This window comes from Leguminivora glycinivorella, chromosome 9, assembly GCF_023078275.1.
Source record: "Leguminivora glycinivorella isolate SPB_JAAS2020 chromosome 9, LegGlyc_1.1, whole genome shotgun sequence".
Classification (NCBI taxonomy): domain Eukaryota; kingdom Metazoa; phylum Arthropoda; class Insecta; order Lepidoptera; family Tortricidae; genus Leguminivora; species Leguminivora glycinivorella.
Genome location: NC_062979.1, coordinates 23886348 through 23905625, shown reverse-complemented (window position 1 = coordinate 23905625; position 19278 = coordinate 23886348). Strand labels below are relative to the sequence as shown.

Below are 19278 nucleotides of genomic sequence, written 5' to 3'. Positions count from 1 at the left end.
TGTCTAGTGAAAGTTCCAAAAACAATCACACCCACAACCAAACTTAAGTACCATGTAATGGACTGCTAGTTAGACTATACATAATATTCATATTATGAAGGCTATTTGTCGCCTTGACAAGGCTGTCATAACAATTTGCCGTTTTGCGTATTTATTCTGCGTTATTCGTTCTCGCAGACATTGTCTGGAGGTGCGGTTGCCAACTGCAACAGACTCCCACGCACCTCATGAGTGTAAAGTGCTTGTAATAAAACGTTTTGGATAAATCATCAGCAATAATTAATCTATTGTTTTAACCCAGACGTTGTGGTTTCTCTTTCAGTAAAAAACTAAAAATGCATGTAAGCGTATTTTAAAACAAACTAGTCTCGCTTTAACAGTATCCGACCCTTAAAATAACTTACCTAATCAATAATCATTTCCAAGTTCTACTACAATGATGAAATGAAGATGTAGTAATGTCAGTGTGAGTACGAGTACCTATATTAAGTAGTCATTGAATATAAAACACATTTGAAGTGCCGCATGCATCGCCTCTGCCTTGACAAGGGTGGGTTGACCTTCGCCTATGACATTTGCATGAAGCCCTCCAAACGTCGCTCTAGACATAATAAATTATACTACGTACAGAATTCTCTCTAACATCACCGTTTAACAGAGAAAGTAAAAAACGGTGGGCTTCGTAGAAACGCTCTCTTTCTACCTCGCTGGACTGTGCCTTGCGCATGACTGATAGCAATGGACCGAGCATGACTATACCAAGATAGTCTTGGTATAAGCACTATAAACAGGCTTAGAATGAACTTGACAAGATCAGATATGTCGCCGTTATTTAAAATTTTCAAGGACCTTTTGTGTTACAGTCGAGTTCAAAAATATGTGTACATTTCTTCATCTTAATACGTTGCAATAAGGTGAAAAAATGTACACATGTACGAGAAGGTTTTCAAAGAATTGGAAGTCGACCACTGGCGACTCCTTAGCCTAAAGTACTGAGAGACAGGTTACTCCAACTAACCTAACTCCTCAGGGAATTCAATGAAACCTTAGACCTCAAGTCGGACTTCGGACAAATCCTGCAAAAGTCCGAAATCTTTGCTCTTAACGCCACTCTGATGTGATTAGGCGGCTATTCACTGGAAGAATGTTTAAATGGACCAGCAGAGAATCAATTTCAGACGGTTTTAAACAGTCAGTCAGTGTACTCGTGAATGTAGTGATGACCTTCAGGTCTATATCGCTAGAATCAGTGAAAATGCGGTCGAAAAAAGGTCTCGTCGGTCCGTTGATGCGTAAAGCCGTTTCCTGCGGACTGCAGTAAATTAATCCGATAACACCGTTTTCCTGTCCGCCTTATCAACGTCAGGCTGGATGTAATATTATACTTTCAAATGTCGAAGTTCAGGGAATTGCTGCTAACTGAAACACATGAGCAAACATTTTCTTTAAAGATACGTGTTAAAAAGGTATGCAGTCGTCTATTGTATTATGGTTTTCTATGTCGTCGCTTTTGGCTCGGGCACGATTATAATCTTGAATTACATACGAGAAACACACACTACATTTGAGAAAGAGTATTGAACTTTTTTGTTATGAATCTTGTTAGGTTGCAAGACTGAAACAGGGTATCCGTTTGCTTTTCCCGAGTAGTTTTAAGAAAAAACCACAGGATGCCTTACTAAAGCGATTCAGACTAATTGACCTAGAACATCGGCCTTGATAAAATGTAGGAAGAATACTAGTTTCACCTCACTAACTCCAACACCGAGCCAGATCCAATTCCAAGACCAGACTCAATTACTCCTGTATCCGTATTCAGCTAAAACAGTAATTGAGTCTAGTTCTTTCTGCCGAACCCTCGCCGAATACAGTTTAATTAAACAGGTAAATCTAAATTGCTGTTGCGGAGATTCGTTCGAGCTGACAAATTTCTTTCTCGCTCCAGCTTCCGAATACTTACGATAACGCTTCGATGAGTTAATATCGAAATTCCCCGGCCAAACCTTCAATGGTAATTAACGTCTTGTAATTATTTAATGTTCCCGGAGATTGCCCTGCCAACTCGCGCCCACAATTTGTTTAATAAAACATCGAAGCAACGTTATTGCGATCGGTTTGTAAACTATCGTGTGATATAGCTTTTCTGTTTCAAATCAAATATAAAGTAAGAAATTAACATTTCCTATGGATTTCTTCATCTGCCTATCGATCATTCGAATATTCAAATGGAAATTTCGATATTCTTGCGGTAGGTCTCAGATATCCAGACGGATGTCCCCTGTCGCCGAGACGTGACAAATGATCTCTGCTAGAAAGCGCCAGTGCAATGCCGACATAAACTCAGTTTGACTTTCACACAACCGGCGACGTCACACTATTTATTTTGGTCGCGTTAACAACCAATGATTTTTCGAATTCCGCCCGGCGCTTCGCGTTGGCGTCCTCCCACTGACCGATTTCCGCAAAGGCCCAGTTGCAGGCGGGTTTCATTGACCCCTGCAGCGTTTTATGGCGTTTCGAGTGCAGTTTTACGCGAACACTGAACCGCTCGGCGCAGCTGAGAATCCTGGCTATGAGCTGCGGAATGGGGCCAGTTCCGACGAGTTAACTTTATCCGAGATAGACTTTTGCAGAATGTTTCTCTTTTTTTCTACAGTTCCCTGTCCCCTAGTTGGCAAGGTTCTTGTGGTGATGTCACTGCGCGTGATAAGAAGTCGTTCACTCGCGATGCGCGGCGGGCGCTATTTGTGGATCCCGCGGGACGTTAAACCGGCTTCGACAGCTGACTGGGATCTTCGGCTCTAAACACCTAATAAATCCCACGACCTTCGCCGCTAATGATACGCTGGTGCCGGAATGAATTGGATCTTTGTAATGCCATACACATAAATTACTCTTAAACGACGCCTACGAATCCGTTGATTGAACGGCTCAACTCTTATTACTGGAGACGTCTAATAAAGCGCAGCTAAAATAAAAACTCTTGTCGTAATTATAAGCTCAGTAACGAGCTGACTGAACGCAGATAACTCTTAATGAGGTGATAAAGCACGAGACCGCGACTCGGGAAACAAGGACTCTGGACAGGGAGGGGCCGGCCGGCGATCAATACAGGCACGTGGTTCAAGCCCTCTGGAGCTTGAAGCACTTCCAGACGCTTACCGAGCTAGTCCAGTATACACCGACCAGTATAAGAGCCCGGCCCGTTCCAGCGTTCTGAGGGTGCGTTGGTCTGGCTCGGGAACTAGTGAAACGAATGGGAACACACCCTGCAGCTGGGTTCGTAATCCCCTCGCCATGCATTAGATTTCTGAGCGGAAATGTAAACTTTAAAACGTGGTCGACGTTGGAATCGTTTTAAATCCGCTTCGGTTTTCTACGTTCACCTGAGCACGCTAACGTGTTAGCGCCATTCATAGCAGGCGATTAGTTTACAGTATAACATCACTTAGATTTGTCTCATGCAGCTGTCTTACTTGAAGGGGTTATGATTACTTTTGAACTTCGTACGTTAGAATTTTTAAAGGGGTATCGTCAAGCACTTATTGAATAAGCCTCAAAATTAGTTATGCGTGCACGCTCAACTTGAGGCTAAAGTACATATATCATAATTCAGTTTAAGCCAGCCTAAAGAACATTAAACCCTATTTAAATCTACCTCAACCTCTTAACATGCTAATACGACACACAGCTCCATTCACAGCTCAATCGCCTGCATAAAAATGCAAATAGCCCGCGCGCAGGTGGGCTGCGTTCTAGTACCTACGCCAATTAGGCTGACTGCGCCGAGTCGACGCGATCCACTCTGACTCGATTGACCTGAATCGACCCCCCATTACTCAAGTCGGGAATATATCGATCGGCACTCGTAACAGGTTGACCGAGTTTCCGATTTTCTACCTTTTCACTTAGAAAGTTGGGAACGGGTTTATTATAATAGAAACTGATATCATCGATCTAGGGTTCGGAGTCGGACTAGTTGACTAACGACAGTTGTGGAATAATTGCAATAGGTTTGTTTGAGAGTTTTCAGAACGTTCTGTCCCGCGATTATAGAAACGGTAACGTTTCGCCTGTAATCTCATCAAGTACGTTTTACTTTTCGATTAGTAGATATCGATTAGTCAAAACAAAATATGACTGGTGTTCGATAATATTAAAGGTCTTTGACCTTTCAAATAATCTTTCTTTACAGTAGACCATCTAAGGCCTACGTGTTCAGGCCTATTGTTATGGACTCTTTAGACTCTCATATTGTGAAGCATCATCGTATTGGGTTTGACTCCTCTTCCTTGAAAATACGACATATTGGACCTTTGAATTCCTTTCATACTAGGCCGGTAGATCGGGCTGATAGACGCGTGTGACGCCGATCTCTCTGATTTATAGACAGTAACGCATGCGTGTTTATGCTTCTAATCCGGGATCACAATGGAAATAGGTTGTCGGTCAAGCAACTAGACATGTGTAAGTAATGCGAGTAATATCACAAATGTGATATCACTTGAACACGTAATATGGCATTACGTATCACTCCGAGAAATCCACCATCACATCTAGCATTACGTATCACCCGAACGCAAATGTCGGGAACTACTAAAACAGTGCGCGTAATGTTTACTGCCCCATGTGAAAACTGTAATGGTGTAACAACTGAGATGTTTGAAAGCATCACTTATTACACTTATTACTTTCTTATTTCTTATCCCGCTCTCGCGCTCACACGCGCCGCACTAAGCGCTCGATCGCTCTCGTTTTAACCATCAAAATATCATACGATGCTTTCGGCTATTTCCGGAAGAGTTCGGAACACGCCACTCAGCCGAACGCGGTCGCGTTTACGTAGTTGCAAATTTCGCTTGCGAATATGATTTTATAACAGTCCAAAAGATTTAAAACTGTAATGCGTCCTCATAGAGCTTATTTTATTATTATCATTTCTTATAATAATTTTGTGGATGCGGGTAAACAGAGTAATTTTGTCTGTGAAATTGGGCGCGCCGAAAACAAAACATTATTATTATTGTTGTGAAATATATGTTTAGTTGACTTTCGCGGCTAATAATGTATCTAGATGTACATTACGTACATGTGTGGTAGTGGTATCGTATGATCCAGTAAGTATAAGTATTAAGTAACCATTTGCAAATTTTATAAAATATACATAATTCACGTAGCGGTGACAAAAAGCAACATGTAATGGAACTATACTTGATATCTGTGATGACTGTGATGGTGCCATCTCGCGCGCTGTTCAAGGTCGGGTAACGTTTCGAGTGATGTGTGATGTGACATCACAGTGAGATGTTACTTTCTCGGAAAAGTGATGAGATATGGCATTACATTTTGAAGCATTGTTTCGCGCATGTCTACAAGCAACTCGATCGATCCGTCCGACCGCACGGCGCTCTTGTCAGGCCGCTTTTTAAAAACCTGGACAATTTTGTAAAGATTTAACAACAGTGTGCTGAAAAACAGGTACCTGTATAAAGAAATGTTCTTAATTCTTAGACCTACTTATGCGCTTGTATCCCGGGTGCACCACACCTTATGCAGAATAGGTCATACTCCGCCTAATAGACTGATTTTATCCCGTATCGTGAGATTGGCAGAATTTTTGGATTAGCAACTCTGCAAGTCTGCAGCTAAAATACTAAGCTCCGGTGGCGTGGCGGTAAGAGCGGGCGACTTTCAATCCGGAAGTCGCGGGTTCAAACCCACGCTCATCCCAATGACTACCGGAAATTATGTACATAATATGATTTGATTTGAAAACTGTTATGAGGAAATACGACTAATCCTAATAGGGCCTTACGTAAGGCGCTTACGTAAAAAGTAGTGTCTATGGCAAATCCGGGGATTAGTTGTCAAAGCGGACTCCAGGCTCTCATGAGCCGTGGCAAAAACGGGATAACGCTAAGGAAGAAGAAAAACAACGCAGAGTTCTTAATGCCGATGTTTTGTGCTTTTAAATGCCTGTCTTAAGACACTTGCATATGCATTATATGTTGCCTCTATACGTCAAGCAAGACACTAAAACTATTTCCGTGCAATTAGGTCCATTTTGTGCTTCCACGGAGTAATAGCTTTTCGCCTCTCATAAAGAATCGCAGTCAATTTGGTCCGGCTTTATGGAGGCAATGCGTCAAGGGCTGACCTTTCATCGGCATTGTTATTCGCGCCCCGATGCCGTCATTTGCTCTGACCATTTGTTTTCCTCGTGGCTTCATGCCTCCACTTTTCAGCTCCAATTAGTGCCACCTAGTCAACAGGCTATTAGTTTCCTTCTACAATCATTTACCTTATTTGTTACACTGTAACACACTACACTATCCTGTTTGTTCTCCACTGAAATTATTTTTATTCGCTAATTGTGAAGGGCCGAGGTTTTTATGAACGCGTCTGGTTCATGTCAACTGCGATGGCATAAATCACTCAAGATGGTCGACGAATGAACGGATAAACCAAAAGCGACATCGTGAAACTTGTAGCAGCATTCCTCGCTCGTTCCAAGTAACCAGAAGCGATCATTTAAATAGACGTTGCGGCGGCGCATAACCGCAATGCTGTATTGAACTGGAGCACTGTAACGAAGCCTTCCAGTCCATTGAAGCGTCCACAGTAATTTCATATAACACATTAACATCAGTTACACCAAGTGTAGCCGTCAGCGGGCAAGCTGTAGTGTTAATGGTTAGGATTTGGCCGCCCGCCAAGCTATTTATCGGGCCATCGGATTGTCGCATCGCCCCCGTGAGCTCGCCTAGATAGCTGACCCATTGTTTGTCCTAATTGCTCTCAGAGTGCCCTTTGAGAAACTGAATCACGGACCAAATTACTCCAACAGACTATTTGGACCGGGCCTTTGGCGACAACCGACGCATACTAATCGGATTGATTCGTAATTCGAGGGAGCGTTCGTACGGAATACATTCTAATTGAAGCGAATGTACCGTTAAATAAAGGGAGCGTTCTCAGAGTTGGCAAATTTGCATGGAAGTTTGGAGATAATCCGGTATAAACATTGTTGACACCGAGCAAAACGCAGCGACTGGAATCGCAGATTGCAAATGAATTTGCATATTCCTTTTGGCGGGACGCCAGTCGCGATCGCGTGGACCAGACTCGTGTAATCGCTTGTCGGAGCACCGTCTACTTAATTTGATGTGTTTATTCTTACAGCATGGAGACTTGAGCAGTCTTATCTCCATTGCTGGAGCTTGCTTTGATGTGTTTCGGTCGTAAATTCGACGCATAACGCGAACGCTCACCTCCGTTTGAATCTTCCGTTCACTCTAGCCAAATCTATTATATTTTTAAATCAATAATTAAGATTCATCAGTCTGGCTCCTCACTACAATTAATGGTTCTATAGGTGGCGTTTTAATCTAGTATTCGCTCATCTAATTGCCAGTCTTATAAGGAGTGCGCTGACGCTATGTTGAGTCACGGTGGCCTTGTGTTATGTGCAAAATACACGTAGCTTATATACCATAGCCGTTCACATTACTTGCTCGCTGAAGCGGGGACTATTGTTTCATGTTGCCCTGAATATAGCGCATAAAATATTGTACTTGCAGTACACTTTTTGGCCTTGGTTTTTTGACTAAACAGTCTGATTTAGTGGAAGTTATATTCTACATCTAGACATCACATTTCTTGGGCAATGAATTAACCTAAAGAGCATCTTAAAAACTCACAATGGTACAATTTAGAAGCTGTGCTTGATAATACACAGTTTGCTCATTAGCGTTAATCTATGACTAATTAACAATAAATCTTAACGCTTTATATACCTTGGCTTACATAAACTCCACTGAATAATGTATTTTTAAAGACAATGCGAGTGAGTTCATCTCTCCTTATAGCCGTGATAACGCGCACGTAGGCGTAACGGCGTATGATCAGAACTACTACATACATACTTACGTCATTTTGGATTCAGACGTTCTATACCTGTGTACGAGATATTCTAATCGTTTTGGACGTTTGCAGGCGCATCTATCTAGCCATTGTTAAAAAATCTAGACACAGTCATATTAGTACTCTTACTAGAGCTGAAAAATCACTGCTTTCCAATTTGACAACGTCAAGTAATTCATCGCCGCGCAAGATGTTTGACACTTTTGACATGTGTCAGTCAGTACGTCAGTAGCATATAATTATATCGCGTAGTCATCGAATTGAACTTTTGAACTTACATTCACTGGTAAGTTTCAAATAAAATGCTTAGTATGCTAATGGAATAGTCCAGAATCGAAACCGACTTTCCCCGAAATCGTGTGTTTACAGAATTGCTTTTAGATTGTCGGTTCGATTGCGGCGGACCGCACTGTTGCCGATTTAATTGACTCTCCCCAGATTTATGACGATATCACGATTGAGATTAATTTGACAGCAAAATATTTAGATAGATATATCTGCGGGATTGGAAACTATTTATAAAACTGTTGGTAATATTAGCATTACATCGATAATGACTGCCAAAGTGTCCAAATATATCGATTTAATGGTCTTGTGCGTTTGGCACTATTTGTTTGATGTTGAATTGTTGAATGCACAATAATACCATTTCGTGGCACCTTCTCGTTTTTGTGTTCCTATTTGTAATATTTTTCTCTTTTGTGTGTTTACGAATAAAATTTATTCTATTCTAGTCTATTCTAATAGCCGGTTAAAAAGATGCAGAAGGGACCACACTCAAAACGCGTTTTAAACTAAAAAGAGAACAAATGTATATAAACAAGTTGCAAGCTTGCAGAGACCTTGAAAGGCGTACCGCGTGGTAAATTACACATTATTTTAAACTGGTTTTACTGAATAACACATTCGATACACTAATCAAATCGGCTATCAATACATTCTAAAGAAGACATGACACATTAGTGACTAGAGAAAGTAAGACCGTCATTAAAAGGCTGTACAATAATGAGATTGTACAGAATTGAAGCCTCACCCGTCCTGCGTTATTCACGCGGTATCGACCAGGGGAAGCCAAGCGAGTCGCGGCCTACAAACACACTACGACCTAGTCAAGGTAATAAATATAGATGCGGACAGAGTGACAATAACATGTATACACGACTTTTGTCGCTGGTGCAGTAAAGTTGTGGATACATATATTTGGCACTTTCATCTAGATATTGAATACCTTCACTAACAAAAAATACAAAGATGTCACTGGCTCGCCACTGGTGAATCTCACGGCTTGGTTGATGATATAGTGAATACGGCTGCAATGTCAGACGAATCTGACTTTTCTAGTAATTTCTTGTTATAGTAACCGTTTTAATGCATCGCCTTCTAAAAATGTACTGAAACCCTTCTGAGACAAAAGGGTGCAAATAACTGGCAGTTTGTAGTATGTGTGAACTCGACTGTACTTAAAAGACATGAGATAAATTATTATGTCAATGACCTAAGATGACTTAAACGTACAACTTAAATTTAAGGTCAGCGTCATTGGTTGGATTAGGTACATTGTTTAAGCCCAGCATTATAAATTGTCTAAAAAGCTACTTCGTCTTCAAACTTTTTGTATATATATGTATGTATTATGATATGTTATACTTAAATTTGCAAGAGGAAGAAGGTGGAACGAGATTGATTGAAGTCGAACGTTATTGATAAGCTTGTAGTATTTTGTAAGTCTTTGTAATATTAGGTAGAATATGTGTTACTCAAAGCGTGTAACATTTTACACAAACTGTTTATTTATCCTGTTTGTTCACTCCAATGATCCAATCATCCTCTCGACACCCGCTGGGAATTACTTAAGCAGTATCCTTAACGTCCTTGACTAAACGGGTTTTTCATAAACACACTACAATGTGGTCTTTGTTATTAATAACTACTCGGAGTTTCCGAAGTGTGGGAAACTGTGCAGAAACAACAAACGATCGCGGTTCAAGGTAACGCCATTCGTTCGCCGCCCACCACCCTTAAAAGCATATTTTAAGGTGACATGCCGTAATGATAGAAAATTTTGCACGAAAGACTAATGTAGGAATATTTCGGAGTATGCTTGTATGGGGTATTTTAATTTTCCAAACTGAAGACTTTAAGAAAGTTATAATTTACTTGAAAAGGTACAAATTTGAACTGCAGACTTCGCTGCTTTAGTTTCTGCTTACCCATCTGAACGGGGTGGGTCCATTCTGCATAAAATACTATTAGTTATTCCGTGCCACCGCCCACCACCCTTTAATGGCGACGCCATATCTTCAGAATCGCCCATTGTGTTCGCAAATGCCAATGAACTTCACCCAGAAGCGATAACTCAATGATATTTTCATTCCGTGCGTGGAATAACAAACTGAGATTATACCGGGTTCATCACTATTGTAGATATTTTTCCTATTATCAACTGAATATTTGCTTCAAATCTCGTCTGATGTGCTTGCCATTTCAATCTGTAAATGAATATTAGTGATATTGATCATGCAGAGATCGTGTTTCTCAATTAATGCAGACGACGCGACGGTCTTGGCAATAACGAGCTGGTATCACGTTTTCTTCCGCGTATTTGCATTAAGCTTCCTAAGACGTTTTCGCTGCGCATTGATATTAATCTTCAATAGATAGAACCGTTTCAAAGAAAAACGAATGTCAAGCTATAAAATCTCATTCTTCGATGTATTCTCTGTAAAGAGCTTGCATGTCAAAGGCGTCCAGACCTACCTACAACTTACATATCTTGTAGGTGTTGATGGCTGTTTTGACCGACATAATTATCATCCTTAGGTGTGTCCTTCCCTACAGGTCTGTTTACGTATGACAATGACCATTGCCTACCATCTGGCTAAAACAAAAGAGCGCGTTGACAAATGATCCGGGCCCAGGTGCTAGAACAAGTGGCCGGTATGCGGCTGCATTCTCGAAAGTTCGCATCGCGGCCGGTATAAATAGCCCTCGGTCCACCTCGCAAAGGTTAACCCACAATTAGACGCGCCAAACTTAACTCCAACTTATTTTTGTGCACTGATAGGAGCGTTCACCCTGATATCATCGCCAGGTACGATCTACTCGGTCTTCTGCAAGAATCTTCAATTATTCAGCGGCTTTACAGTATGAGGTTCTCCAGAATAAGGGTGTACTGGTTATTAAAGAGCCGCCAACCATGTATGTAATTCCCCTTTAGTTGCCGGCGTCCACAGTCTATGGTGATTGGTGACTGCTCACCATCAGACTGGCCGTATGCTAGATTTGCATAAAAATATAACGGATAATCTTTTTGAAGAGTATAAAGACTATAGGAAATTAATTCACTCGCCCGAGTCAATAGGTGTAATAAACATCACGTCAAATATTAAAGTGAACCGTTTGAATAGCGAACACGACCAATACATCAGGGAAAATAGTTTAGGCGGTTTGAGTAATTAAACTCCCGCATAAATTTGTATTAAACTTACTTAGGTAGCTAAAAGCAATGTTAGAATTTTAATGAGCATCTAAAACCCTCGCGATCTTGCTCGTAAATTATTCTATTTCGCGGATTCGCCGAGATGCGGTCGTGCGGATCACGCTCCCGGCCGCATTGTTACGGCAGCGAATTATTCAAACATACGCCTTCACCGGATGCAAATCCAAGGCTTATCGGAGACGGCATCTAAATTCCATCCATGTCGAGACTGTAACCGTAAAAATACGCTTCCAATCTGGAAATTTCCTCTACGTGTACATGTTAAAAATGCAACGCGCGTCGCGGATTGTTTGTCCACCGTGTGTTGTCCAAACATTTCAGCTCGGAATTTTTAATGCCCGCGCCCTCGACAAGCTTTATGGATGTGTTAACGCTGATAACTGACACAGCAACCATGTTGGACACAAATTCGGCCGTTACTGTGCGGATGACTTAATCAACGGCCGGCAATGATGTCATGAACTTCTTTGTGCAAAACGCTCGCCTCGCTTGCCAAAACTACTCCTTTTAGTAATTTTAGCACAGCTCTTAAGCTTACATAGTCGCGTATATATTTTCATGGCGCATTTATGGGCAATTCGAATCATACGCCTTCATAAGTCTTTATTGCGCCGTAAATATAACTCGTGACGTTCCGGAAACCTATTGTTTCCTTGATGCCCATCGGAGCATCCATATTGTTTCCCGGAATCGTCGGCATTAAAGCGATTTGCTGCAGAAATGTCGACATTTCGGAATATTATGGCTCCCAGGTTACATTCAATATATTATTATGCTATAGGATTAATGTTTGAAACAAGTCTGTCCCAATTGAAACGGTCTAGCCGAAAGCGTCTATTGAGACACTAATCTATCATTATTCATTTGTCTCCGGCTTGCCTGATTGAATAAACTCATCCTATGTCTCATTTCCTTTGAATTCACTCTTATGAATAACTACTTCCCTAGTTTCCAATTTTATTTCTGGATCGTCAATTAAGGTCTCTCATATCCTTCGTTCGCGTAAACAAAGCTTGCTCTAGGAATAATATTTACCGTATGGGAAAATATTCCATTATGCCAGGTGCCAAGGTTGGCTCCGTGAACTTCGATGAACAGTCTGCTGATAATATTAACATGCGGATTGATTAATGAGCACTAATTACCGTTACGTCATCGTTTACGAGAAAAACTCTCATTGGGTGTTCTCAAAATAATGAGATTTAGACTATTTTACATACAGTCCATAATAACAGAGTGAATTGACATAAAATAATAGGTTATCCATAAACGTCCGTCAAATATAACATGTCGTTGAATAATAGTTTGTCCTTATGTGACATGTTTCCTTAACAGGGGTATGTAAAATTTCAAAATGAGTTTTGGTTTGAGATAATTGAGATATTTGAGATGATGTCAGTCAGATAATTGAGAGTGCAGGTCGGCACTGTCTTAGTCATTCTTATAGGAACGACTTCCGGTAGGTGGACTATGATTAAATCGATCGGTACAAGTGAAACTCCAAGGTTGCCTAAATGAAATTACTTAAATGGAAATAATTTATAGTAAATAAGGTTGACGTGAGTCACGCTAGAACCAAAACTTGTTATTACTTATAGGCTGACTTAATGGGCAGGAATGTATTAAATAGAAACAATCCTACTTGGAATCATAACGTTTTACGGCGCTTTAAAGTTCTAGTCGAATGCGTGGATTTCTTACCAGTCTTCCAATCTGCTTTTGCAGTTAAAACACGACGGAACCCTGCAAATTGCACTTCAATAATAAAGGATACTTTTGAGTAGTCAGTAGTCACATTTTCAACATACCAATCTGTATGTGTATCAAATACCGAAACTCGTTGTTATATACGTAATCGGATAGTTTATCTTAATAAGAATGTCTGGCTTTGTTATGATTTTGATAAGTATTCCATTACTCTTTCTTTCTGACATTTATAGAATAGAACTAGAAGCTGCTATTTAGTACTTCTAAATGTAACCGTGGTATTTTGCATCCTTTCAGTCGAGTCGAATTGCTATTAGGAAATTGTCTGGACAACCAAGAACAATGGAACAGTGGGTCCAATTTTCTTTTTTACGCAATATGTTAAATCCATTACGTAACTAACGCCAACCTTTTGTAATTTCCAGGCAACGGCACGATAGACTTCCCCGAGTTCCTCACAATGATGGCTCGCAAGATGAAAGACACGGACAGCGAGGAGGAGATCCGCGAGGCGTTCCGCGTGTTCGACAAGGACGGCAACGGGTTCATATCCGCGGCCGAGCTGCGCCACGTCATGACCAACCTCGGCGAGAAGCTGACGGACGAAGAGGTGGACGAGATGATCCGCGAGGCCGATATCGACGGCGACGGCCAGGTCAATTACGAGGGTACGTATACAACTGTGGCTCTGATTAAGATGCTAAAGATTCAAGGCCATTTGCGTCTTTTGAGCGTCCGTCAGTCAGATTGCTACGGACGCTCAGGCGATGCTAGTGGAGTGGCTCTTAGGCCTTGGTCGTTCTGACCCGTCGCCGGCGACGTACAGCTGTTTATGTTTGAAATTTTTCTGGAGTGGTAGTTCTCGTCCGCCGCGTGTAACTTCCAGAGCCACACGCTGCACTCCGAGAACGACCACTCCCAAACATGTTTAAACAAAGCATACAGACGTCGCGGTCGTCGCGGACGAACGTCCAGGTCAGAAAGGCCAAGGCCTTAAACGGTTTAAAAACTTGCATACGTTATTCAAGTTAGTCGTAAATCGCATGTAAGTTCTTGAACCTTTCTAAATCGGGCAGCGATCTCCAACCATAAGTCTTTGGCATAAATAAGTGTCAAATACGACAGAAATAGGCCTTTGAGATCCTTGGAAAAGAGAATACTCCTGGTACTGACTTGGTATGACGTGAATCTGGCAATTTCTGATTCCTTTCTACTTAGAAAAGTAGTACCGCGAGTACACTCCATTACAAAACTGGCACAAGCTTTCCACTGATCCTAATGTGCCTATTAAAACTCAGTGGAAGCACTTAATCTCAACTTATATGACGAGATTGTAAAATAATCTAATAAATATTTGAGTGCTAGAATTTAAGAAAACTTAGAAAAGCTTGTGTGTAAAATGAATCTGTTCTTCACTTGAACTCCAAAACATCGTGTTGTATTTTCAATGTGAAGTACAATTAGACACTTATTGGCTGTTGTAACAGGTGTAAAATTGGCGATCCCTTACTGATGTAAAGCCAAATTGTCCAACAAATCTTTATTGTCTTAAGTGTCGAACAAAATTCAATTCTTTTAAAGGGTAAATACAGCACAATGTTTCGGCAAGTGAAATCAACACCCTTCGGATCTGGTGGGTTTAGTAAGGTATAAATAAAAATACTATTTTAAGATTAAAGTCACGCCACTTAAAGAAGAGCTCTGGTCATCTTAAACAGACTAAAGACACAATTGTCTTAGAAAATGAATCTCTTTCAATTATATTTCTGCAAGATGCGGATACCAAAACAAATGCCATTGTACTTGACCTACAACTGCCTACAAGTGAATGAAAATATTGTAGAAATGGCTTCGTAAACACATTCTGGCACTTCATTGACAACGCGTCACATCATGCCACATTCACTACATACCGGAATCTATCGCTCTCTCGCCTGATCAAAAACCATTATAGCCATTTGTTATGTCAAAGAATGTATTGTCTTTGTTTGTCTGTTATAAATGTTTGTGCAAAAGATGTCCAGAACCTTCTATTGAAATAAAAACTTTACAGATTTCCCTATAGACGCGATACAAAACAATGTTATGGTTGTTGAAGCTCCTTCCACACTTAGGAATGTCTCAGACGGAGGAATGTTGTCCCGATGTTGAGCCAAAACTGCTCCAGATTGTTTGAACCACGAAGTAGACTTAGACACAAGTCGTTTTGGCTCAGCAACATGTATAAATGGTCATAGTATGTGTAAGCTAGGAGAATACCACCCTCTAGGCTCCCGCATGCGCACTAACCCGGTGGTGGAGCTATTTCCACTCTCGATAAATTTCCCCCCGCGAACAAACTTTACTCGCTCCCAACGTTTATGATACTCGTGATTTACGAACCTCCAAAATTTTAAATACGAATGCGTCTCTGATAAGTCATAAATTACCCGAGCGCTTACATACCATCATTAAGTTTAAATGTTGATGCTGTAAATATGGCCGACATGAATGTCAGAATCTGCTCACGCGATGTTGCTTTTATCACGGTCCCAGTAGAAAATTCTAGATCGATAACAAAATCGCTGTAGCATCACTCGAAAATAATTAAGGGAAAAATGCTCGCTTGTAAAAAGAATGTGACATGTATACGGGAAACACGAGCGCTGCATGGATACAGTGTAATGTTTCTACGATTATAAAAGATCGTTGCGTTTTGGGCGCGCGCCAATATCACGTGCGATGCGCCGGTTGTCAACAACGCGTAGAGTAAATTTCGAGTCGAGGCGCATGACACCGTATCGCATGCGCAAAATTTAACGCAGTATTCAGACCAAACGGCATCCTCGCAAAAGTCGCAAATTCGAATTTGTCCGTACAGGGTATGAAAATGAAATGCTGTAATGACAAGATTTTGGACTTAAAAATCATCGTCATTTTTGCGCTTTTTGTTCGCGGTGCTATTCTAATTTGACGAAAACTAAGCAAGCGTAAATTGGAAAAGAATGCAGTATGTCAGGCAATTATGTTTTATATGAAGAAACATACGAAAACTAAAAAGCCAAAAATAATAAACCTTTCAATTCAGATTTCTTATCGTATTGCAATAAGCTAAACATCCAAATTATAAACAAATCAATTATTTTTGTAGTCGGTACCAGACCTGTTCGTCGCCTTGCTATTGCCTGTTTGCCCCACCCAACCATACACAGGCTGGTACCGACTCCAAAAATAATTGATTTGTTTATAATTTGGATGTTTAGCTTATTGCAATACGATAAGAAATCTGAATTGAAAGGTTTATTATTTTTGGCTTTTTAGTTTCTCCGTGTTTTGTAACGCGCTTATTTTTGAAGGCGGTTTTATTTTTTGTTAAAAAGTTTATTTATTTGTTGATTTTTAGTGGTTCCTAGTGATATTATATGTATCAGTCCGAATACATGTACAGTAGTGAAAGAATTATCCTTTAACTCCTAACCATTGAGGAGTTGACCTTCCATCATCAGCTCAGTTGATTTTTAGTGGTTCCTAGTGATATTATATGTATCAGTCCGAATACATGTACAGTAGTGAAAGAATTATCCTTAAACTCCTAACCATTGAGGAGTTGACCTTCCATCATCAGCTCAGTTGATTTTTAGTGGTTCCTAGTGTTATTATATGTATCAGTCCGAATACATGTACAGTAGTGAAAGAATTATCCTTTAACTCCTAACCATTGAGGAGTTGACCTTCCATCATCAGCTCAGTTGATTTTTAGTGGTTCCTAGTGATATTATATGTATCAGTCCGAATACATATACAGTAGTGAAAGAATTATCCTTAAACTCCTAACCATTGAGGAGTTGACCTTCCATCATCAGCTCAGCCACATAAAATTATTACCATCAGACGTAAATACTGGTGTACCTTTGAAAAATAGACTAAAAACATTACATGTGCCTATAACATTTGAAGAGTTCCCTCGATTTCTCCAGGATTCCATCATCAGACCCTGACTTGGTGCCAATGGGACCATCTCGGGGTTATACCGGTTCGATCAAAAAAAAAATTTTGAAAATCGGTCCACGATTCTCGGAGATATCGAGTAACATACATACAAAAAAATAATAAAAAAAAAAACATTCAGTCGAATTGAGAACCTCCTCCTTTTTTGAAGTCGGTTAAAAATATCTGATACGATCTTCTAAAGCGATAAATGTCAGGCATTTTACGAGTTGATTATGTAAACTATTCCAGCGAGTGTAGTGCTCCCTTAGATGCGTAGTTCCGTGGTATTCCGCTAGTTGATGTTGCCTGTAGTACTCGGGCGGGCCAAGCTACAGCTGGTTTCTCTCTTGCAGACTTCCATGCCCTCGCCAAACTCGTATTCTCGCGGGCCGCCGACCAAACCCCCTCGTAACTAACCGATAACGCTGTGATATACCTAGTAGTACGGCCTACGACAATAGGTACCTACCTGTTCTGAATGGTTTGATCTTACTGTTCCTTCACCCTGTTAGCTGCCCCGCCCACCCGCATCTCACTCTTGGGTCCTCGCACACGACTCGGCAACCGAATCTGTTGCTGGCTCTGGGTTTGACTGGAATCGATTGTAACTTTGTTGAGAAGTTAGATCGGATAATGATGGCCGCTTTTGTGTTTGGGAATAACTTGCCATCATGTTCTGACAAACTATTGCAAAGGGGCATTCTTTAAAAAGGTCTACGTTTGTCGATGCCGTCATGCATTATGGGAGCCGACTTATTGTAGAAACCTGTGTTAGACACCGTTAAATTTCAAGCTAAGTTAAATTACCATGCTGAATATCAAATGATATTTAGAATAACTTTATTAGACGTTTATTAAATATAATGGAATGTAGATTTTTCTGGAATGCCCTCATTCACTTTAAAGCGAAATTTGGCTTCTCAAAGTTACAATCGAGATTCTACGTTGGGAATTTTAGGAGGTTTTTCTGTTAATACTGGTGCATGTGTCTAATATCTGTATAGCGTTTAGTTGTGGAAATACCACGGAGGGTGGTATTTCTCCCGACCCCGTAGTGGCATGACCAGGCGAATGTTACCGGTCTCTATGTTGTTCGTTTCGTACATCAGCACATCTGTCGTCACTGTCCATCCGAAGGGTTTGATACTTATCTATCTATCGGACTCCCTAACTTAGCGGCCCTTCTAGTGCATCTCAAATCGTATCGGTTAATTTATCTGTCGTGTTTAATTATTCGTACCTACTAACATGCCTCGCCACTCCCCTCGGCCTTCAAGACCGACTCTAATTCTTCTTTTTTTGTTTTCAGAATTCGTCACCATGATGACGTCGAAGTGAGCCGCCGGCTAGTGTGTGTGTAAAAAGCAGAGAATTCAAATATACATTTTGTTTCATGACACACAATATTACCATCGTATCGGACCTGCATTTCTCTAGTGTTTGCGATAAATTTAATAATTGACATCGTTTCAGTCGAATGTTACGTCTCCAGGCGTCTACAGGCGCGCCGGCGCCTCCGCCTCCTTTTTATTTAGATTTTAAACTATTCCGTTAATTTTACTATGTAAGAAACAATTTTAACTGTAGCGGTACAAAGGGAAACGAATAGGTGTGAAACGTCGCAATGTGATGGTAGCGGCGGCTGATCGCTCGCGTGCGCGTGCTGCCGGCGTGTGGCCGGCGTGTCCGCTGCGTGTTCGCTGCGTGTCCGCTGCGCGTCGCCAGCGTGACGCGCGCGGCGCCAGCCGCCCAGTGCGTGCCTGCTGCGTGCTTGTTTGCGGCCGTGTCGCCGCACCCGATACATTTTAATGTCATTTTTTTTTCAAGTATGAGATATTTATAAAGTACGTGATGAATAAAAACTTAAAAAATCCCAAAAAAATATACTATACTGTGCCCGTAAGTCCGTAGCGGCGAGCGCTCGGCTCCCTGTGCGTTCGCGATCATAATAAATGTTTAAATTTAACTAACTCGGTAAACGAAATTAGATTTATTGGTACTGCATTTGTAACTGTAAATGACTTGATAAATATTATATTTCTATTGTTGGTGAAACTTATTCTATCGAAATGGAAACTCCGCTCTGTTATCCTCTCGACACACTTGATTCATTCTGTTATTAAATTATACAAAAGACATACTGAAAATAAATGTTTCTTCATTTTTAGGTCAATAAGCAT

At 40.8% G+C, this 19278-nt stretch overlaps 1 protein-coding gene across 3 annotated transcripts in view; it reads left to right on the top strand.

Moving 5' to 3' along the window:
- Positions 1-19275, top strand: part of LOC125229891 (calmodulin) — a 35927-nt gene extending 16652 nt beyond the window's left edge. For all 3 annotated transcript variants that reach the window (XM_048134829.1, XM_048134830.1, XM_048134828.1), the window contains exons 3-4: positions 13555-13797; positions 18408-19275. In XM_048134829.1, the coding sequence (XP_047990786.1) occupies positions 13555-13797; positions 18408-18436 (272 nt within the window). In that variant the 3' untranslated portion in view covers positions 18437-19275. The remainder of the gene's footprint in view (positions 1-13554; positions 13798-18407) is intronic.
- Positions 19276-19278: the final 3 nt, after the last annotated feature.